The sequence below is a fragment of the Tilletiopsis washingtonensis genome (genome assembly GCF_003144115.1).
Source record: "Tilletiopsis washingtonensis strain MCA 4186 unplaced genomic scaffold FA09scaffold_3, whole genome shotgun sequence".
Taxonomy (NCBI): domain Eukaryota; kingdom Fungi; phylum Basidiomycota; class Exobasidiomycetes; order Entylomatales; genus Tilletiopsis; species Tilletiopsis washingtonensis.
In genome coordinates, this window is record NW_020312000.1 from 521,593 (window position 1) to 538,337 (window position 16,745).

General features: G+C 65.3%; 7 protein-coding genes across 7 annotated transcripts; 4 read left to right on the forward strand and 3 right to left on the reverse strand.

The window, feature by feature from the left end:
- The first annotated feature begins 64 nt into the window (after window positions 1-64).
- Window positions 65-2,258, forward strand: FA09DRAFT_327905 (Exo-beta-1,3-glucanase). The gene is made up of 8 exons (XM_025741574.1): window positions 65-636; window positions 691-971; window positions 1,025-1,066; window positions 1,117-1,282; window positions 1,340-1,610; window positions 1,668-1,814; window positions 1,869-2,090; window positions 2,146-2,258. The coding sequence occupies exons 1-8, from the start codon at window positions 385-387 to the stop codon at window positions 2,214-2,216; spliced, it is 1,452 nt and encodes a 483-aa protein (XP_025600753.1). The 5' UTR covers window positions 65-384; the 3' UTR covers window positions 2,217-2,258.
- Window positions 2,259-5,004: 2,746 nt separating this feature from the next.
- FA09DRAFT_358544 (hypothetical protein) lies at window positions 5,005-6,084 on the forward strand. The gene has a single exon (XM_025744974.1). It carries the CDS (start codon window positions 5,123-5,125, stop codon window positions 6,029-6,031), a length of 909 nt encoding a protein of 302 aa, XP_025600754.1. The 5' UTR covers window positions 5,005-5,122; the 3' UTR covers window positions 6,032-6,084.
- Window positions 6,015-8,323, reverse strand: FA09DRAFT_327906 (DNA glycosylase). Its single transcript, XM_025741575.1, has 4 exons — window positions 7,149-8,323; window positions 6,997-7,066; window positions 6,563-6,926; window positions 6,015-6,476 (listed from the first exon to the last, which is right to left on the reverse strand). Exons 1-4 carry the CDS (start codon window positions 8,285-8,287, stop codon window positions 6,133-6,135), a joined length of 1,917 nt encoding a protein of 638 aa, XP_025600755.1. The 5' UTR covers window positions 8,288-8,323; the 3' UTR covers window positions 6,015-6,132.
- Window positions 8,324-8,513: 190 nt separating this feature from the next.
- Window positions 8,514-9,785, forward strand: FA09DRAFT_345093 (hypothetical protein). Its single transcript, XM_025744672.1, has 2 exons — window positions 8,514-8,974; window positions 9,047-9,785. The coding sequence occupies exons 1-2, from the start codon at window positions 8,560-8,562 to the stop codon at window positions 9,718-9,720; spliced, it is 1,089 nt and encodes a 362-aa protein (XP_025600756.1). The 5' UTR covers window positions 8,514-8,559; the 3' UTR covers window positions 9,721-9,785.
- Window positions 9,676-11,499, reverse strand: FA09DRAFT_327908 (Metallo-dependent hydrolase). Its single transcript, XM_025741576.1, has 6 exons — window positions 11,365-11,499; window positions 11,057-11,230; window positions 10,336-10,980; window positions 10,223-10,275; window positions 10,126-10,160; window positions 9,676-10,059 (listed from the first exon to the last, which is right to left on the reverse strand). The coding sequence occupies exons 1-6, from the start codon at window positions 11,459-11,461 to the stop codon at window positions 9,798-9,800; spliced, it is 1,266 nt and encodes a 421-aa protein (XP_025600757.1). The 5' UTR covers window positions 11,462-11,499; the 3' UTR covers window positions 9,676-9,797.
- Window positions 11,500-11,640: 141 nt separating this feature from the next.
- FA09DRAFT_315191 (hypothetical protein) lies at window positions 11,641-12,589 on the forward strand. Its single transcript, XM_025740796.1, has 3 exons — window positions 11,641-11,879; window positions 11,961-12,182; window positions 12,251-12,589. The coding sequence occupies exons 1-3, from the start codon at window positions 11,735-11,737 to the stop codon at window positions 12,544-12,546; spliced, it is 663 nt and encodes a 220-aa protein (XP_025600758.1). The 5' UTR covers window positions 11,641-11,734; the 3' UTR covers window positions 12,547-12,589.
- On the reverse strand, window positions 12,577-16,526 carry FA09DRAFT_327909 (putative ILS1-isoleucyl-tRNA synthetase). Its single transcript, XM_025741577.1, has 5 exons — window positions 16,263-16,526; window positions 15,909-16,032; window positions 15,782-15,839; window positions 15,015-15,722; window positions 12,577-14,951 (listed from the first exon to the last, which is right to left on the reverse strand). Exons 1-5 carry the CDS (start codon window positions 16,294-16,296, stop codon window positions 12,624-12,626), a joined length of 3,252 nt encoding a protein of 1,083 aa, XP_025600759.1. The 5' UTR covers window positions 16,297-16,526; the 3' UTR covers window positions 12,577-12,623.
- Window positions 16,527-16,745: the final 219 nt, after the last annotated feature.

The following is a 16,745-nucleotide window of genomic DNA, read 5'->3' on the forward strand; positions in this document are numbered from 1 at the left end:
TTTTGACCATGGCTGCAGCAGCGTTGACCGTGCTGTAGCTCTTGCTTGGCGCGACGTCGGCGTCCATGCCGCGCCAACGGGAGCGCCAGCGCACGCGGCGGAGATTGCCGGCGCTACGCCGAGACTGCCGTGCTTAGCTCCACATGCACACGCTCTGCGAGTCCTCTCACCTCTTCGCACCCCGCCGGCCAGACGCACGTCATGCCTCCCGCACGCCGCTGCACTTCCGGCGTCTCCAGGTGCACACACCATGCGCTGCTTCGGCTCTTTCGCCGGACCTTGGCCGGCCCAAACGCTCCGAGTGCGGGGTAGGCACAGTGGCAGACGCTTAAGAAGCAGCCGTCCTCCATCACTCGCCCGTGCAAGCACAACGAATTCCTCAACATGCTCCTCTCTCTGCGGTCCCTCGCAAGCCTCGGCGCACTGCTGCTCTCGGGCAGCAGTGCCGCCGCCGCAGCTATCGACACGACCGGACAGCTGCCGCTGCTCCCGCGGCAGAGCGACGGCGGCCAGTGGCCCTACGCGCCATGGTCGACCGACGGTCGGGACGTCAAGAACGCGCGCGGACAGAGCGTCACGCCTGTCGGCTTCAACTGGCCCGGCTCGGGAGAGACGATGGTGCCTGAGGGTCTGCGTGTGCGTGCATGCGTCAAGCGCTCCACTACGCTGAGCTGACGAGCCATGCCGCAGTACGTCGGCGCCACGACGACGGTCAAGCGTCTGGCAGACCTGGGCTTCAACTTTGCACGCCACACCTACGCGATTCAGATGATCGATGAGATCTACGAGAACAACGGCACCGACATCACGCTGGAGCGTGCATTCCTAAATGGCCTGGGCAGCAACGGCACGCGCGTGCTGCAGGAGATCCTGGACAAGAATGCAGACATGGGCTGGACGAAGGAGACGACGCGGCTGCAGGTGTGGGACTCGTTGGCTAAGCTAGAGGCAGAGCACGGCATCGTGATGCAGTAAGTCTGCAGCTGCGGCATGTCTACTTGCAGTAGCTGACTCTGTGGTGCAGCCCCGACGTGCACGTCAGCAAGGCGAAGTGGTGCTGCGGCAAGTGAGTGCCGCCCTCTGCTGCTGCTTTCTCGATGCTCATTCTCGGCGCAGCGACGATGGCAACGCCTGGTTCGGCGACCTTTACTTCGACATCGAGAACTGGAAGCGAGGCCTGGGCTACATGGCCAACTGGGCGAAGAACCACACCAACGTCGTCTCGATGTCGCTGCACAACGAGCTGCGTCCCGCGACGGGCCGCCCCGAGGCAGAGTACACCGTGAGTGTCACGCGAGCCTCTTCCATTGCGCTCTCTTTCGCTCACGCTTTCCGGTAGTGGCTCACGTGGGCTGGCAACATGACGGCCGGCGCCGATGCGATCCACGAGGCCAACTCGGATCTCCTCATCACCTTCTCGGGCCTGCAATACGACCAGGACCTCTCTGCCGTCGTGCAAGAGGCCAACCTGAACATCGCTACGGCATTCAAGATCGACCCCGTGCGCGATGGGCGCCGCCGCGAGCCCGTGTACTTCAAGATCGACGAGCATCCGTGGGCGGACAAGGCGGTGTTGGAGCTGCATCTGTACGATCAGAGCGCTGACGCAGGTGCGTCGCGGCTCGCGCACTGAGGCTCTAGCACAGTGTACTGACTCGTGTGCCTAGACACGGGATCGTGCGATGCCATCCAGGCGCAGCTGTACTACTACGGCTTCAGCGCGCTGGGCATGGACCCGCCGAGCGGCTGCGCCAAGGAGGGCGAGCAGGACGACACCAAGTACCCCTGTCCTGCGCCAGCACGCAAGACGCCCGGTGAGGCGCCTCATTCTCTGTAAACCACGCATCGACTGACCCACATCCCTGCAGTCTGGCTGACTGAGTTCGGTCAAGCGCAAGACAGCACGCTCAACAACGCCACGCTGGCCAACTGTCTGCGCGAGTTCACGATCGACCACAAGATCGGCTGGGCCGTATGGTCGATTGCAGGCTCGTACTACACGCGCCAGGGCACGCAGGATCTCGACGACACGTGGGCGCTACTCAACCACGAGTGGACGGATTGGCGCGATGAGGCCACTATTGAGAGCTGTGAGTGGAGCGACGTCATGCCTCAGAGCCTGCGGCTGATCAGACGCGGCGATAGACTGGAAGCCGTACATCGCGGCCATGGGCACCACGAACATCGAGAAGAACAGCACGAGCAGCACACAGTGAATAGCCTACGGACGCGGCGGAATGGTATTGAGTCTCGCTGGGTATAGAACGCTAGGCTGCTTGCTGGGAGGAGCAAAGGCGCGGGGAGGTCGCTCAGATGGCCATGGCGTTGACGAGACGAGCGCGGCCGAAGCCGGCGAAGTTGGGCAGCGCGAGAGAGGCCTTCTTGCCGTGAGAAGCCTTGCCGAAGGAAGCCTTGCTTGCGTCGCTGTGGAGAACAGGCCAAAGTCAGCTCAGAGCCAACGATAGCGCGAAGGTGCGACTCACGTGCGGCAATTGGCAGCCAAGCAGCGTCCGCCAGCCTTCTTGATAGCGCAGCACGGCTCAGGCTCGACGAGGGGCAAATGCACCGTCGAGGCGAGCACAATGTTGACGTTCTCGTTCGAGACGATCGAGGTGAGGTCTTCGCACTTGTAGAAGTGCTGCGAGCGTTGATGCCGCACCATGCGCGGACGCGTAGGTGAGGGAAGCGTAGGCGACGCAGGGGGAGTGTTGCCGATGCTGATGGCGCGAGGATCGAAGCGAGGCGTGCGATGCAGGCGCGGACGAGGTTGGATGGCCGAGGACGACATGGAGAAGAAGCGTGAGGCTGAAGAAAGAGGGTATACGAGTAGGAGTGAGGTTGGAGAGCTGGCGTGCGGGTGTTGAGACGAGGAGCAACGTCGAGACATCCACACCTTTTGTACCTTCGCCGAGGCCGTGAGCTCGACCTGTCTCTGCCTCAAGCATCGCCGCCGGAAGAGCGCTGCCCCTGCGCGGCTTGCACACATGCTAAGCACGGCTGCGCGAGGGAGATGATGTCGACGGCCTCCCCGCTGCTTGACCGAGACTTCTCGGACTGCGTCAGAAAGAGGTCGAGATGCCGTGAGCGGGATGAAAGCGCAGCGGGTAGGCTCCTGAGATCTACGCTCTGTGGAGTGCACTTCCCGTAGCTTGTCACTCTCGCTTGCGTACTCTCGGCACATCTCGTGTAGGACACGCTCACGAGGAGGTGGGGATGTAGGATGCGCTCTCCTGCCGTCAGCGCGCGGCCGTCGGCAGCTGCTGAGTCTCGAGGGAGCCAGCCAGAAGCGTTCTGCCGAGCTCGGCCAGCTCCATCTGCTCGAGCGTAGCACGCATCAAGGCATGAAAAGATCGACGCATGAACAGGTGCAAGTCTCCTGCACTGTGCACGCGCCTCTTCCCGTCGCTCCCCGAGAGCGGTGAGGACGAGCGTCATGATGACCCGACCCCACGCGCGCTCGCAGCTCAGGCACACACGCGCGCACACGGCGAACGCACAGGCCGCCTCCGTCGCTCCTGCGCTTCATCAATCCTTTCCGCACCAGCTCAGCGCTCATCAATACGTGCATGATTGCATATGAGCTAAGACATCATGAAGCAGCTGCCTGAACGCTTGCTTGTACCGGCATGCTGGGTCTCAAGGAGCTTGAGAGGCTAATTTGACGCACGCGCGAGCGACGCGCGTGAGCGCAGTCGGAGGGGCCAGGGGCGAAGCCGCGTCGTTCCGCCTTCTCTCCGGCTCGCTCGCCTGCCGACCATACCATGATAAACGGGATGGGGGAAGTGGCGCTTCTCTTCCCGCTGCTGCTGCTCATCCGAGACCGGCCGCAGCAACCATTGCCCGAAATGGCAGAGCGCTCGCCAGCGAACGGGTAAGAGGAGGTGAGTGGAGTCGCCGACGATGAGGGGGAGGAGAAGCACTTAGACTTCGACGCACGGCAAGGGGGCAAGGTGGTCCCTTTTGCGGCACAGCGCTCGAGCTTGGCCACGTATGATGCTCCTCTTCGACGTACCTCTCCCTCTCTCGCGTAACCCGACACCCAGCAACGCCCATCCCACACCCACACCTCTTTGCGGCGCATCAAGTCAAACAGCGATGTCCACCTCGCCCTCCTCTCCGCAGAAGCTCTCCCTCTGGCCTCTCATTCGAGCCGAGCTAGTCCTCTCCGAGAGCCGCGAAGCAACTGCTCTCGCGATCGAGTCCATGACGCGTGCCACGCGACACATCGAGGAGCGTTTGGCCGAGGTGCAACGGCGCACGAGGGAGCGGCAACTGCGGCGGGAGATCCGTGAGGGGGGAGAACGGGGATGGGGCGAAGATGGAAGGAAGCGGCTGTGGAGTGGCAGTTCGATATCAAGCTCGCTCTCGGGCCTCTCGTCGGGAAGAAGCCGCACCACTTCTGCCGACGGAGTCGACACCAGCAAGCCTGTGGCGTGGCCAAGCACTCGTCACTCCTCGGACACTCGTGGTCTCACGGCGCCTCGTCTAGCCGCCAACAGCACCGCGTACGCACGCCTCAGTCCTCGTCCGCCGTCAAAGCAGCTCAACCTCGCGTCTCCTGCGTATGCCGAGAGACGCTTTTCGGCAATCAGCGAGGAGCAGGGATTCGTTAGCTGCGAGGAGGAGCTGAGCGAGAGCGGACTGGGAACGAGCGAGGAGGACAGCGAGGAAGAGGAGGGCAGCCAGGAGGGAAGTGAAGCGACGGCGCGCGGCGAGGGCGAGGAGAAGGAGAGCAGCTCGCCCGCTTCGAGGTCGGATGCGTCGGCTGAAGAAGACGGGCACGGAACATGGTGCTCGACGTTGGGACACAATGGCCTCGATCCGCTCTACTGAATGCATGATTGTGGAGGTGAATGCGTGCGTCTGATGTCTCTGCCATGCTGTGCTGGCGCGAGGGCGTGGGGGCCAGCAGCGGTGGTGGTCGGGCTCAGGGGCCGCGATGCCGCGGCTGCTCTTTTGTGCTTCCTTCGCGGCGGCGCGCGGCGCACCTTTCTTCTCGACCGCCGTCACCGCCGCACACGCCCGCGCCTTCCTCCTCGCCACGCCTGCTCTTCCACATTGCTTCCTCGCACCTGCCTTTCTGCAAAGCCTCTCTCACAAGCTTCACTGCGTCTGCGCCGCCATGCTGGCTCCCGCCTCTAGCTCCGCGCGCCGCCTCGCCGTGCGTGCAGCGGCACCGGCCGTGCGCGCCTTCTCTTGCGCCTCGAGTCTGCGTACTCCGTCCGCCAGCGCCTTTGCGGCACCGACATTACGGCACAGCCATGCGCCGGCACCAGCGCGCTCGCTGCTGTGTGCCGTCGGCGTGCCTGCTCGGCCACGCACGCCAGTGCTGTCCGGCGCCCGCGCACAGTCCACCGATGCCTCCAGCTCTGGCTCGGCCTCGTCTGCCTCGGAGCGGCAAGTGGTAGCCACCTACACGGCGCCCATGGCTCGCATGTTCCGCCGGCTCAAGCTCTTCTCCCTCACCACTCTGTCCCTCTCCATCGGCCTCACTCCTGCGCTGCTCCTGGCGCCGGGCACCATGCCCCTCTCTGCGCGCCTTGGCGTCTCGGGCGCCGTGCTGGCCACTTCGGCGTCTGCCACTGGACTCATCGCCTTTGTCGGCGGGCCTTACGCCAGTCACATGCAGCTCTTGGCGCCGACTGCGACGCGCAAAAGCCACGCCATCGAGCTCGACACGTACAGCTGGCGCATGCAGCCGTTGCGTACCACCATTTTCGACCCTTCCGTCATTCGTCCCACCGAGCGGCCCTTCGCAACATGGGAGGTTTCCCTCGCTGCGCCCGCCTCCGTCCCCATCGCCGACGCTTCTGAAGGAGCAGCGCTGCCCGAGCGCATCCTCGCCGAGACGCGCAACCTCAAGACGGGCGCGTTGCTGGGACGCTTCGTGGCGCGCTACAGCCGCGATGCTCTGACGAGGACGGAGCAGGGATGGAAGGCAGATGGCGTCATCGTACAGGAGGGTCAGCCGCTCAGACACTTTCAGGTGCACGAGGAGCTGCTCGATGAGGCTTGGCAGGTGCTGGAGTAGGGGACGGAGCAATGGAAAGATGAAATTTGAGGGGTATCGATGTGATGTGAGGCAGAGGTCGGCGGGGGAGGAGATGGACAGAAGGTATGTAGTCTTGTCCCTCATTTCTCCTTTCCCTTCTTGCTCGTCTTTCCCTGCGCGAGCGCCCAGCACCTCGCGTTCCCCGTCGAGATGCTCTGCTTCTCCACCTCTTCCTCTGCGTACCACTTTCTCCTCTCCCCGTTCGGCTTCGCGGGCGCCTCAGGGACGCGCAGCTCATGCACGTGCATGACGAGGCGGATGTGCGAGAAGAGATGCGTGATGCTGCCTGCGCTGCGCACGTACGAGGCTTGTCCGCCCGAGACGAGAGTGGCGTGCGAGAGAGCCAAGGCACGCTGCGCGGAGGAAGAGAGGTCGTCGGAGCGCAGCGGCGTCGCTGGAAACTCGAAGAGGCTGGCCAGTAGACCTAGAGAGACAAAGCTGTCAGTCGCGGCAGTGCTGCCTTTGTCTTTCCCGTCTAGGCGCAGGGCGCAGAAAGGGGAGAGGACGCACCGTGCTCGGGTCGCTGCTCAAGCATCACACGGCCATCCTCGCGCCTCAGGATGCACACGACACACTGCTCCAGGCGCGCCTCTTTCTTCTCCGTCTTCCTCGGGAAGCGCCTGACGTGGCGCTCAATCGCCACTTCGATCCCAGCGCTCGGCTCCGCGACTTTGACGGCGGCCTTGCTTTTGGCGCCGAAGCTCAGCTTCGTCTGCACGGCCCCTCCGACCTTTTTGGCCGCCGTCGCGACAGGCGCAGGCGCAGCCGCATTGGTCTCGTCATCGTCGCTCAGCGGCTCGCAGAGGTCGCACATGTCCTCCATGTCCGGCACTGCCTCTTGTCTGCTGAGCGGCTTGCGCGCCAGTGCCTCTCCCTGTTCAAAACAGCCGCGCTGCAATCAGCGATGGGAAAAGTGCAAGAGCGAGAAGCGCAGCATGACGCACCTCTGCGAATGCGCGACACGTGCTGGAGATCGGACAGCGGAGACACTCGGGCTTCGGTTTGCAGATCGTCCTGAGAGAGGGGGGGGGGGTGGCGAGAGTTCAGCGAGTGTGGACGCTGAACGCTCTGCACCATCATGAGGCGCCACACTCACGCGCCGAGCTCCATAAGAGCCTGTCCCCAGCGTCCCGGGCGATCGCTGGGCTTTGGCGTTGAGCCTTTTGCACTACCTTTGGGCTCCCCATCTTCAGCCACGGCGCGTACGAGGCGCGATGCGACTTCGGTGAGCAGCTGCGTCGTCGCGCTGCTCTTCATGCTGGCATACAAGCCCAGCTGGCGACTTAGCACGCGCTGCACATTGCCATCGACCATAGGCGCAGCTTCACCGAATGCAATAGCAGAAATCGCGCCTGCCGTGTAAGGCCCCACCCCAGGCACGACGGCGACGAGCTCGTGCGCCGTGCGCGGCAACAGCCCACGCAGTTCCGGATCGGCGACGAGCTTCTGCGCACCGCTCTGCAGGCGCGTGGCGCGAGAGTAGTACCCCAGGCCCTTCCATACTGCCAGCACGTCGTCTGTCGAGGCAGCAGCCAGATCTCGCACCGTCGGCCAGGCAGCCAGCCAGCGCTCGAAGTACGGAATCACCGTCTCGACGCGCGTCTGCTGCAGCATGATCTCGGAGATCCAAATCTCGTATGCTCGTTGCGTCTGCGCTGCGCGGAGCTCGGCCTCGCGCCCGATGTAGGCGGCGGGATCGAGAAAGGGCTTGCGCCACGGCATGGCGCGCTGCTGCGCCACGCCGTCGTACCAGCCCAGCAGCGCCGAGCGGGCTGCGCGGCCCAGCACGGCGCCGTCGGGGCGCTCGGTAGAGGGTGGTGCCAGCAGCAGCGGAGCGTGGTAGCTTCGCGCGTGCACCCGCAGCGGAGGCACTGCCACGGCCTGCACATGCGGCTCGGCCGCGTCGAGGAAGGCCCATTCGGCGGCGCCGACGGAGCGCTTGCGCCTTGTCGGCGCACTTGCAGTGCGGCGAGGAAGCGGGCTGGCTGCTGCGTGTTTGACCGCAGCGGCGGAGCGTGCTGGCGAGACACGTCTGCGCTTGCGCGGAGCAGCGGCCTGGCGCTCGTCGTCGCTCGCGCCCTCGTGCGCCGGCGCTGCTGCGCTGCTGCTGCTGCTGCTGGAGCTCGCGGCGCTGCTGCCGCGTTGGTCGTGTGCGCGAGGTGAGGACGGCGGCGAGAGGCGCGCCATGCGCGCGGCGGCACGTACGGCTGCACCGCGGCGCGGCGGCGCGGACATGCTGTGTGCGCTGGCGGGCAAGAGCAAGGCGGCAAGGGAGGGTGAGGGTGAGAAGGTCGCGAGCGCCATCCTTCCAACATGACACGACGCGCCGCGCGCGGCGCTGTGGAGAGAGCAACAGGACGCGTCTCAGAGCCGCGGAGCTGTGCTGGTCTGAGCTTAGGTAAGCGAAAAGTGCCTCTCCGTGCCACGCTCGCCAAGCAGGCGGCCGTGCTTCGCTCCACCACGCCCTCTTCGCATCGCTCTCGCAGCCGCTCCACTTGCTCGGCACCATGGCAAGCACCTCTGCCGCCTCCGCCGCGGCTTCAGCACCCGCCGACCTCGCCACGCTGCTGCCCTCGCTGCTCGCCTCGCTCCGCAGCGTCAAGCTGCCCTCCTCCTCTGCCTCGCCCGCGTCGGCCGCATCGTCCGCGCGGCACTCCTTGCTCGCACTCAAGCCCGCCTTGCTGCACGAGTACACGCACGCCTTCCTTCTGCTGCAAGCCCACCGTCTGCGCGGACACTCGCTCACCGACAAGCGTGGCGACGGCCTCGTGCGCAGCCTGCTGCGGCTGCGCCTCTGCCTTGAGAAGGCCCGCCCCATCGAGGCGCGCGCAAAGAGCGGCATTGATCGCCTGCTGCGCGCCGCCGAGGCGGCCGAGAAGAAGGGAGGGCCGGACGCCGCAGATGACGATGAGGCAGAGGACAGTGAGTTGGCACACGCACAAGCCAGAAAGTCGCACACCGGCATACGGCCGTATGCTGACTGCCAGTGCCCAGCACTCGTCTCGTTCCGCCCCAACCTCGCCGCACTGAGTGCCTCTTCGCGTCTCTCGCGGCCCGTCGAGGCGGAAGACGACGACGAAGCAAACGCCTCTTCAGGCGTCTACCGACCGCCTCGTCTGGCGCCCGTAGCATATGATGGAGAGCGCAAGGCCTCCTCTTCCCGCACTCGCAACAACGCGAGCGCTGGACGCTCACAAGCCCTGCTTGCCGACCTCACGACTGGGCTCTCGGAGAACCCGCACGAGGCCTCGTCGGGCGGCGTCGGCCTGGGCGGAGGCATTGCGAACCGCTCTGCGCGCGCGGCCGCCCTGGCGCGCGTCGAGGCGTACGAGGAGGCAAACATGACGCGCCTGGCGACGAGCGCAAAGGACGCCAAGAAGCGGCGGCGCGAAGAGGAGGCGGTGGCGCTGGGCGGCGCACGTGGCGGAGGCGCAGCTGGCCTGGAGGAGGAGTTTGGTGGCCTGCTCAACTCGCATGTACGCAAGCGCAAGGCCGACGATGCGTACGATGGCCTCAGAGGAAGGAGAGAGAACGCGCTGGTACGCGCCAGAACGAAGAGCGAAAAGACGGGAGGCACGTTTGAAGTGCCAGATGCGCCCGGCACCAAGAGGAGCACGTTTGATAAGGCCGTCAAGCGTAATAAGCAGGCTGCACGCGGCAAGCGGTAGAGAAAGAGAGAGAGGTTGGGGGGGGGGGTTTTCCTCGCAATTGTATTTCCATGCCCTCCGCTGCGCACTGTCGTGTCTCAAGCTTGAGTCTCGCCCACGAACCGCCTCCAATTGCGTTGCAACGCCTCCGCTCCAAGACGATAGCGTCCCTCCTCGCTTGTATCCTTCGGCAACGGCCCTGTAAGTTCCTCTCCCTGCGCATCGACGAGCAGTCGACACACGGCCCACGTGCGCGCCGCGAGGCCAGCGGCACTGTGCCAATCTGACTCGATGAGCACGCGTTGGGGATCGGCAACGGAGAGCTGCGAGTGGAAGGCTTGCTGTCGCAGATTGATGGTGCTGCGGGAGACCACAGGCGAGAGCGTCAGTGACGCCTCGTGTGTGCCGAGTGGCGCACGCCCTCACGTGGAGAAGGAGGCATAGACGTTCTGATGCTTCTCCTAGGGCGGTATGAGAGACGCTCAGTGCCTTCTCCAGCTCGAAAAGCTTACAGACCCCGTACCTGGACTTGCTGCAGTTGCAGCGGTGACAGCGAGCAGGAATGCAGGTCTAGGTCTGCAGCGCTCGTTAGCGGAGAGGACGGCCGGGCAACTAGGCCTAGCGCATGCAACTTACTGATGTCCTCGAAGCCCGGCGGCGATGGCTTGTCATCCGCCTTGGCCGGACCCGCAGCTGCTTCGCGACTACGCGCCGCCAATTCCACAGCCCTTCTCTTGCGCTTGCTCATGCCCGCAAGCGACGGCGTCGCGCTCGGTAAGCGCTTCTTCATCTCGTCGAGCCACTGCAGAGTGGCGCCAGGGGCTTTGACAGAGTGCATGCTTACGCTGCGCCGCAGCTTCACTGCGAGCTCCACCTGTGCCGTCAGCACGCTGAGTTGATGCTCCAGCGGCGTCTTCAGGAGCGTCAGCGCTCTCGAACGACGCCCCAAGGAATGCGTCTCTTCCGCTTGTTTCTTGGCCAGTGCGGGTCCCCGAACTGCCGGATCAAGCGTATAGCCAGCGGGCGAGACGGGCAGTTGGAAGGCTCGATCGATGCCTACCTCGCCCAGCAGGGCAGAAGGATGAGCCTCGAGATTGCCCCGCAGCGTAGCCAGCGTGTCTTGCAGCGAGACAGGCGCAGGCAGATGAGGCAGCAGCTCTTCGAGATCCGCGAGTTGTGCTTCTGTGGCGCTTGCGCCGCCGAACAAGGAGCGGTAGTGCTGCTCGGCGCTTGGCGCAGGATGCTCTAGACTGATGGTGTGCACGAACCACGGATGGTAGCCTTTGCCGTCGAGAGACGGACGTTCAGCGCGTGCATGTACCCTCGGCCCGCAATCGCAAATCCGGCCACTACGCACCAAATGCAGGCCGTACCTTGCTTCCCTTGCGGCGCACCAGGTCGGCGACGAGCGCCTGGTCGCGAGCACAGGTGCTCATCGCCACTGCCTCGCCCAGCTTGACGTGCGCAAACTTGGCGGCGTGTGCTTCCATGTCGGCCCACGGCGAGGGGTCGTCGGTTGGGTGACAGTGCACTGCACAGAGACGTCAGGATGAAACTCTCTCGGACGATTGGACATCATCGTGCGCACCCTACAGGAGCAGAACGAGCCAGCGAGGTGCCTCTTGTCAGCCGGCGGGAGGAGGCATGTCATGCAGGCGGCACTCACGTCGACGAGCAGCTGCCACGTCCCCTCTGGCGCCTCTTGCCCGTCCGTCTCGCGCGTGTCCGCATGCTGGGCGTGCGTGCTGCTTCCCGGGCACATTCTGAATGGCTTCTCGGTGCGTGCTTGCTTGGAGGAGGTGAGGGAGGGGAGGGTGCCTGGGCACTGCTGACGCTGTGAGGTGGAGGCAGGCATTGCCCGAGTCCCGCGCCAGCTACAACTGCAGTTGAAGTCGCCCCGCGCCGCTGTATTCGGCACATCGTCGCGACATTCCGGCTTGTCTCTCCACCACATCCTCCCTCGTCCTCTCTTGCACTCTCGCCCAGCTCTGCCTCCATCACGCCGCCGCAGCAGCAGCCTGCACACCTCATCATCATGCCGAAAGCAGCAGCAGGCGGCGGCGCCGGCGTCGGCCCGTCGCGGCGCACGTGGGACAAGCAGGAGTACATGGAAAAGGCAAAGAGCCGCGACGACGAGGACCGGGAGCGGGCAAAGGAGAACCAGGAGCGCCTGCTGAAGGGTGCGTGTGGTGTCGCACGAGGGATGAGCAGCATGCCTGCAACGCAGCTGTGTGGCTGACTCGGCAGCTTCCGCGATACAGGCAAGAAGCCAGCGCGACGCAGAGAGGAACTGCCAAAGGCCACCGAGTCGCTCAAGGCGCGCGAGAACCCGCTTGAGCTCGACAAGAATGTCGGCAAGACACTCATGGTCGACGTGGTGGGCGAGGGAGGCGGGCGGCGCGGCCCGGGCTACTACTGCGAGATCTGCAAGCGGACGTGCAAGGACAGCATTGGCTATCTGGACCACATCAACGGCCGCATGCGTGAGTGGCCCGTCTGCCACGCATGCACACCCACACCGCAGCGAGCTGATGCTGGGGCCCCCTCGCAGATCTGCGCCGCATCGGGCAGACTACGCAAGTGGCGCGCTCGACGCTCGACGAGGTGCGCGAGGCACTGGCACAGCTGCGCGCCGAGACGGCCGCCGGCGCTTCGCGGGCAGAGACGTACGACTTTGAGGCGCGCCTGGCAGCCATTGCACAGGCGCAGCAGGAGGAGAAGGAGCGGCGCAAGCGGCAGCGCCGCGAGGCAAAGGAGCGCAAGAAGGCAGCGCCGCTGCCGCAGACGGACGAGGACGCAGCGATGGCGGCCATGATGGGCTTCGGCTCGTTCGGCACCAAGCGGTGACACACAGACAAACGACGACGCAATACCAGACTCTAGACATTAGTGTATCATTTTGGCGGGGCAAGGCCGGAGACGCTCTATGCGTGCACGAGGCTGAGGCTGAACTTCTCGTCGCCAATCTCCTGCTCCTCCTCCATGATGATGGCGGCGCCCTCGGGCCGCTGTGCGACGGGCATGGGCACGCGGCGGATGGCCTTCTCAAACACCTCTGGCTGCGCGGCAAAGGCCTGCTGCAGCGCCTCGCCGAGGCCCTGCTCGAAGCTGTAGAACGCATCGACGTCGTCGGTCGGCTGCAGGCCGGCCTTCTTGCGCAGCCGCTGGATGCGGTTGACGAGCTCGCGGGCGTTGAACTCCGAGACGAGCTCGGGACGCGCCTCGATGTCCAGCAGTACCACGGCGGCGCCGTCGCCGTTGTGGTCCCACTGTCCCGCGCGGCCCTCGAGGTCGACGTAGCGCAGCACCCTGAGGTCGCCCTCGACGAGCTCGACGCCCGCCACGGTGATCGTCTTGCGGTCGAGGTACTGCTTGCACTCTGCCGAGCTCACCTTTTCCAGGCCAGCCTTGACCTTGGGCATGTCCTTGCGCAGCTTGCGTCCCAGCACCGGCCAGTCGGCCTGCAGCTTGTAGCGCACGCCGCACGCGGCCTCGTCGCTCGTGTAGCGCACCTCGCGCACGTTGAGCTCCTCCTCGATGTACGACGAGAGCGACTGTGCATCCTCGAGGAAGGCGCCGTCGGCATGGTAGACGACGAGCTCCTTGAGCGGCGAGCGCAGCGGCAGGTTGTTGCGCTCGCGCAGCGTGCGCGTCAGCTCAATGACGGTCTGCAGCGCGGCGAAGCGCCGCTGGATCGCCGGGTCGAGGTACTGCTGGTTCACTGCCGGGAAGGGCAGGAAGTGCACGCTGCGGTAGTCCTGCGTGTCGTCTGCCGCCGGCGCGGGCAGGAAGGGCCGCAGGCCCTGGTAGATGTTCTCCGTCAGAAAGGGCGTGAAGCTCGACATGGTGCGGCAGAGCGTGTAGAGCGTCTCGAAGAGCGTGTTGAGCGCCGCATACGTGTCGGCCTCGCCGCCGGCGCCCTTGAGGCGCTGCCGGTTGAAGCGAATGTACCAGTTCGTCAGCTCGTCGATGAGACTGAGCAGCCGCGGCATGACGGTGTACAGGCGGTACGCCGCCATCTCGTCGCCGACCCACTGGATGAGACTGGCACAGCGCGCCAGCAGCCAGCGGTCAAAGACGTTGTCGCTCTTGGGCGCCGCGGCGTCGTAGGCAAACTCCTTGCCCGTCATCTTCTTGAGCATGGCCACCTGGCCGAGGAAGAAGCGGAAGCTGTTCAGCCACGGCAAGAAGGCCATGGCCAGCACATCCTTGACGCCCTCCTCGCGGAAGCGCAGATTCTCGCCGCGCACGACGGGCGAGTTGACGAGGTAGAGGCGCACGGCGTCGGCGCCGTACTTGTCAAAGAGGAGCGTGGGGTCGGGGTAGTTGCGCGCACTCTTGCTCATCTTCTTGCCGTCGCCGGCGAGCACGAGGCCGGTGACGATGAGATTCTTCCACGGCGCCTGGTCAAAGAGATGCGTGCCGAGGATGAGGAGCGTGTAGAACCAGCCGCGCGTCTGGTCGATGCCCTCGCAGACAAAGTCGCCCGGGAAGCCCGTCTCGAACGTGTCCTTGTTCTCGAAGGGGTAGTGCGCCTGCGCGTAGGGCATGCTGCCCGACTCGAACCAGCAGTCGAACACCTCCTCGATGCGCCGCAGCGTGCCCTTGCCCTGCTGCGAGGGAATGGTAATGTCGTCGATGCTCTCGCGATGCAGGTCCGTGAGGCCCGTGCGCCCCGAGAGGCGCTCGAGCTCCTCGACGGAGCTGACGCAGACGACCTCCTCCATGTCCTCGCTGGCCCAGAGCGGAATGGGCGTGCCCCAGTAGCGGTTGCGGCTGACGTTCCAGTCGCGCGCATTGGCGAGCCAGTGGTCGAAGCGGCTCTCCTTGACCCACGTGGGCACCCAGTGCGTGCCGGCATTGTGCTTCTGCAGGCGCTCGCAGATGTCCTCGACGCGCACAAACCACGCCGGAATGGTGCGGTAGATGAGTGGCGTCTTGGAGCGCCAGCAGTAGGGATACGAGTGCATGAGCGTGTTCTGCACCACCATGCGCCCCAGCGCCTTGATGTCCTTCTGGATCTGCTTGTCGGCCTCCTTGACGTTGACGCCGGCATAGTCGGGCACCTCGGCCGTGAAGCGGCCCGACTCGTCGATCGGACACGGCGGCGGGTTCTCGCGCGTGCAGATGCCGTGCTTGACGGCAATGCGGTAGTCGTCGTCGCCGAACGCCGGCGCCTGCTGCACGATGCCCGTGCCCGCATCGGCGGTGACGTACGTGTCCGAGACGACGACGAAGGCCGTGTCCTTGTACTGTGGGCGGTGTGTGTGTGAGCAGATGCAGGGCGCATCGCAGCGAACAGTGTCGCGCCTCACCTTCTCGACGAAGAACGGGAACAGCGGCTCAAACTTCCAGCCGACCATCTCGCTGCCCTTTGCGCTGCCGACCTTCTTGAACTTGGCCTTCTTGGGGTCCTTGTACAGCGTCGTGAGGAGCTTTTCGAGGAGCCAGAAGTTCATCTGCTTCTCCTCGTCGTACACCTTGATGTAGTCAAAGTCGGGGTGCACACAGAGCGCCAGGTTCGACGGCAGCGTCCACGGCGTCGTCGTCCACGCCAGCAGCGCCGTCTTTGGGTCGTCGACGAGCGGAAAGGAGACGGTGATGGCCGGGTCGGAGACGTCGCGGTAGTCGAGGCCGGCCTCGAAGTTGGAGAGCGGCGTGGTGCAGCCCATCGAGTAGGGCATGACCTTCATGCCGCGATACACGAGGCCCTTCTGGAAGAGCTGTCCGAAGATCCACCACACACTCTCCATGAAGGTGCGGTCGAGCGTCTTGTAGCCGCCGTCAAAGTCGATCCAGCGGCCCATGCGCTCGACCGTCTGCTTCCACTCGCCCTGGTAGCGCATGACAATGGCGCGGCACTCGGCGTTGTACGCGGCAATGCCCATCTTCATCACGTCGGCCTTGCCCGTGATGCCGAGCTTCTTGTCAATCTCGTGCTCGACGGGCAGGCCGTGGCAGTCCCAGCCGAAGCGCCGCTCGACGTGGAAGCCGCTGGCGTGGGCATGGCGCGTGACGATGTCCTGCCGCAAAGTGTGAGGCGCCGCCGCGATGTGCTGCGGCACCGCGCGCTGCTACGCACCTTGATCGTGCCGGCGAGCAGGTGGCCGTAGTGCGGCAGGCCCGTGGCGAAGGGCGGGCTGGGAGGCAGCGACGGGGCTCAGCCCTGCTGGCCCACGGCGTACGCTCGGCCACGGGCACACACTCACCCGTCGAAGAAGGTGAAGGGCTTCTTGCCCGCGCTCTGCTTGAGCGACGTCTTGAAGGCGTCGATCTGGCGCCAGTGCTCCAGCACGGCCTGCTCCTGCTCGGGGAACTTGAAGTGGCTCGTCGCTGTTGCGGATGCGATGTGAGCACGGCAGCACGAGAGATGCGGTGCTGCAGCTGACAGCAGCGGCGGGGGGCCTCGGCGAGGCAGCGCCGACAGAGACGCGCCAAGCTGTCGAGGCACCGGGCGCCCGCCGCCAGCCGGCGCTGGAGCAACGCTCGCGGCAGCCTCGCAGCGCGCGATGCAGCGCCCGAGAGCAGCGTGGCGACGCAGCCTCGCAGCAGCCTCTACTCACGGTCATGCGCCGGGAAGGCGTCCTGGCCACTCATGGCGGGCGACGTGAAGGGCGGGGGCAGCGGCGGGTGCCGTGCGGGAGGCGCGGAGAAGAGAGCGCCTCGGACAGGCAGGCGGCGGCGGCTCTGCGCGACAGCTGGCGGGCAGAGAGAGGAGGGCGATTTGCTGCAGTTGGCCTGCGATGTGGTCAAGCAGACTCAGACGCAGCGGGGTGAGGGAGAGAGGGAGGTGGGAGGCGTGGGAGGAAGCCGAGGCGGCGAGAAGCTCGAGCGCGAAGGAGCTCGAGCAGCCGACGCCGCAACTCGAAATCCAAAAAGAGCGAGGTGACTCGCCCCGAGCCGCAGAGTCGCGCTCGCGAGCGTGGGAGCAGCGAGCGCACGGCTCAGGGTGCAAGCCGCACCGCGCCGTCTTTGCCGGCCAAGCCGCATGCCGTTGGCAGGGCGTGCGCCTCCTCTTCTCGGAGCAAGAGACTTGGCTACAAGTA

What these genes read in the sequence shown, in the direction of transcription:
- FA09DRAFT_327909 (XM_025741577.1), bottom strand. Translation starts at nt 16,296, where the DNA reads ATGAGTGGCCAGGACGCCTTCCCGGCGCATGACC. An exon ending in CCCTTCACCTTCTTCGACGG is followed by an intron (nt 15,840 to 15,908) that starts GTGAGTGTGTGC and finishes GCTGCCTCCCAG; the next exon opens with CCCGCCCTTCGCCACGGGCC. An exon ending in TCCCGTTCTTCGTCGAGAAG is followed by an intron (nt 14,952 to 15,014) that starts GTGAGGCGCGAC and finishes CACCGCCCACAG; the next exon opens with TACAAGGACACGGCCTTCGT.
- FA09DRAFT_345093 (XM_025744672.1), top strand. Translation starts at nt 8,560, where the DNA reads ATGGCAAGCACCTCTGCCGCCTCCGCCGCGGCTTCAGCACCCGCCGAC. An exon ending in TGACGATGAGGCAGAGGACA is followed by an intron (nt 8,975 to 9,046) that starts GTGAGTTGGCAC and finishes GCCAGTGCCCAG; the next exon opens with CACTCGTCTCGTTCCGCCCC.
- FA09DRAFT_327908 (XM_025741576.1), bottom strand. Translation starts at nt 11,461, where the DNA reads ATGTGCCCGGGAAGCAGCACGCACGCCCAGCATGCGGACACGCGCGAG. An exon ending in CAAGGTACGGCCTGCATTTG is followed by an intron (nt 10,981 to 11,056) that starts GTGCGTAGTGGC and finishes TCGACGGCAAAG; the next exon opens with GCTACCATCCGTGGTTCGTG. An exon ending in TGCAACTGCAGCAAGTCCAG is followed by an intron (nt 10,161 to 10,222) that starts GTACGGGGTCTG and finishes ATACCGCCCTAG; the next exon opens with GAGAAGCATCAGAACGTCTA.
- FA09DRAFT_327906 (XM_025741575.1), bottom strand. Translation starts at nt 8,287, where the DNA reads ATGTCCGCGCCGCCGCGCCGCGGTGCAGCCGTACGTGCCGCCGCGCGC. An exon ending in GCTCTTATGGAGCTCGGCGC is followed by an intron (nt 7,067 to 7,148) that starts GTGAGTGTGGCG and finishes CCCCTCTCTCAG; the next exon opens with GACGATCTGCAAACCGAAGC. An exon ending in TGAGCAGCGACCCGAGCACG is followed by an intron (nt 6,477 to 6,562) that starts GTGCGTCCTCTC and finishes TTGTCTCTCTAG; the next exon opens with GTCTACTGGCCAGCCTCTTC.
- FA09DRAFT_327905 (XM_025741574.1), top strand. Translation starts at nt 385, where the DNA reads ATGCTCCTCTCTCTGCGGTCCCTCGCAAGCCTCGGCGCACTGCTGCTC. An exon ending in GCCCCGAGGCAGAGTACACC is followed by an intron (nt 1,283 to 1,339) that starts GTGAGTGTCACG and finishes GCTTTCCGGTAG; the next exon opens with TGGCTCACGTGGGCTGGCAA. An exon ending in TGAGGCCACTATTGAGAGCT is followed by an intron (nt 2,091 to 2,145) that starts GTGAGTGGAGCG and finishes ACGCGGCGATAG; the next exon opens with ACTGGAAGCCGTACATCGCG.
- FA09DRAFT_315191 (XM_025740796.1), top strand. Translation starts at nt 11,735, where the DNA reads ATGCCGAAAGCAGCAGCAGGCGGCGGCGCCGGCGTCGGCCCGTCGCGG. An exon ending in CCAGGAGCGCCTGCTGAAGG is followed by an intron (nt 11,880 to 11,960) that starts GTGCGTGTGGTG and finishes TCCGCGATACAG; the next exon opens with GCAAGAAGCCAGCGCGACGC. An exon ending in CCACATCAACGGCCGCATGC is followed by an intron (nt 12,183 to 12,250) that starts GTGAGTGGCCCG and finishes GCCCCCTCGCAG; the next exon opens with ATCTGCGCCGCATCGGGCAG.
- FA09DRAFT_358544 (XM_025744974.1), top strand. Translation starts at nt 5,123, where the DNA reads ATGCTGGCTCCCGCCTCTAGCTCCGCGCGCCGCCTCGCCGTGCGTGCA.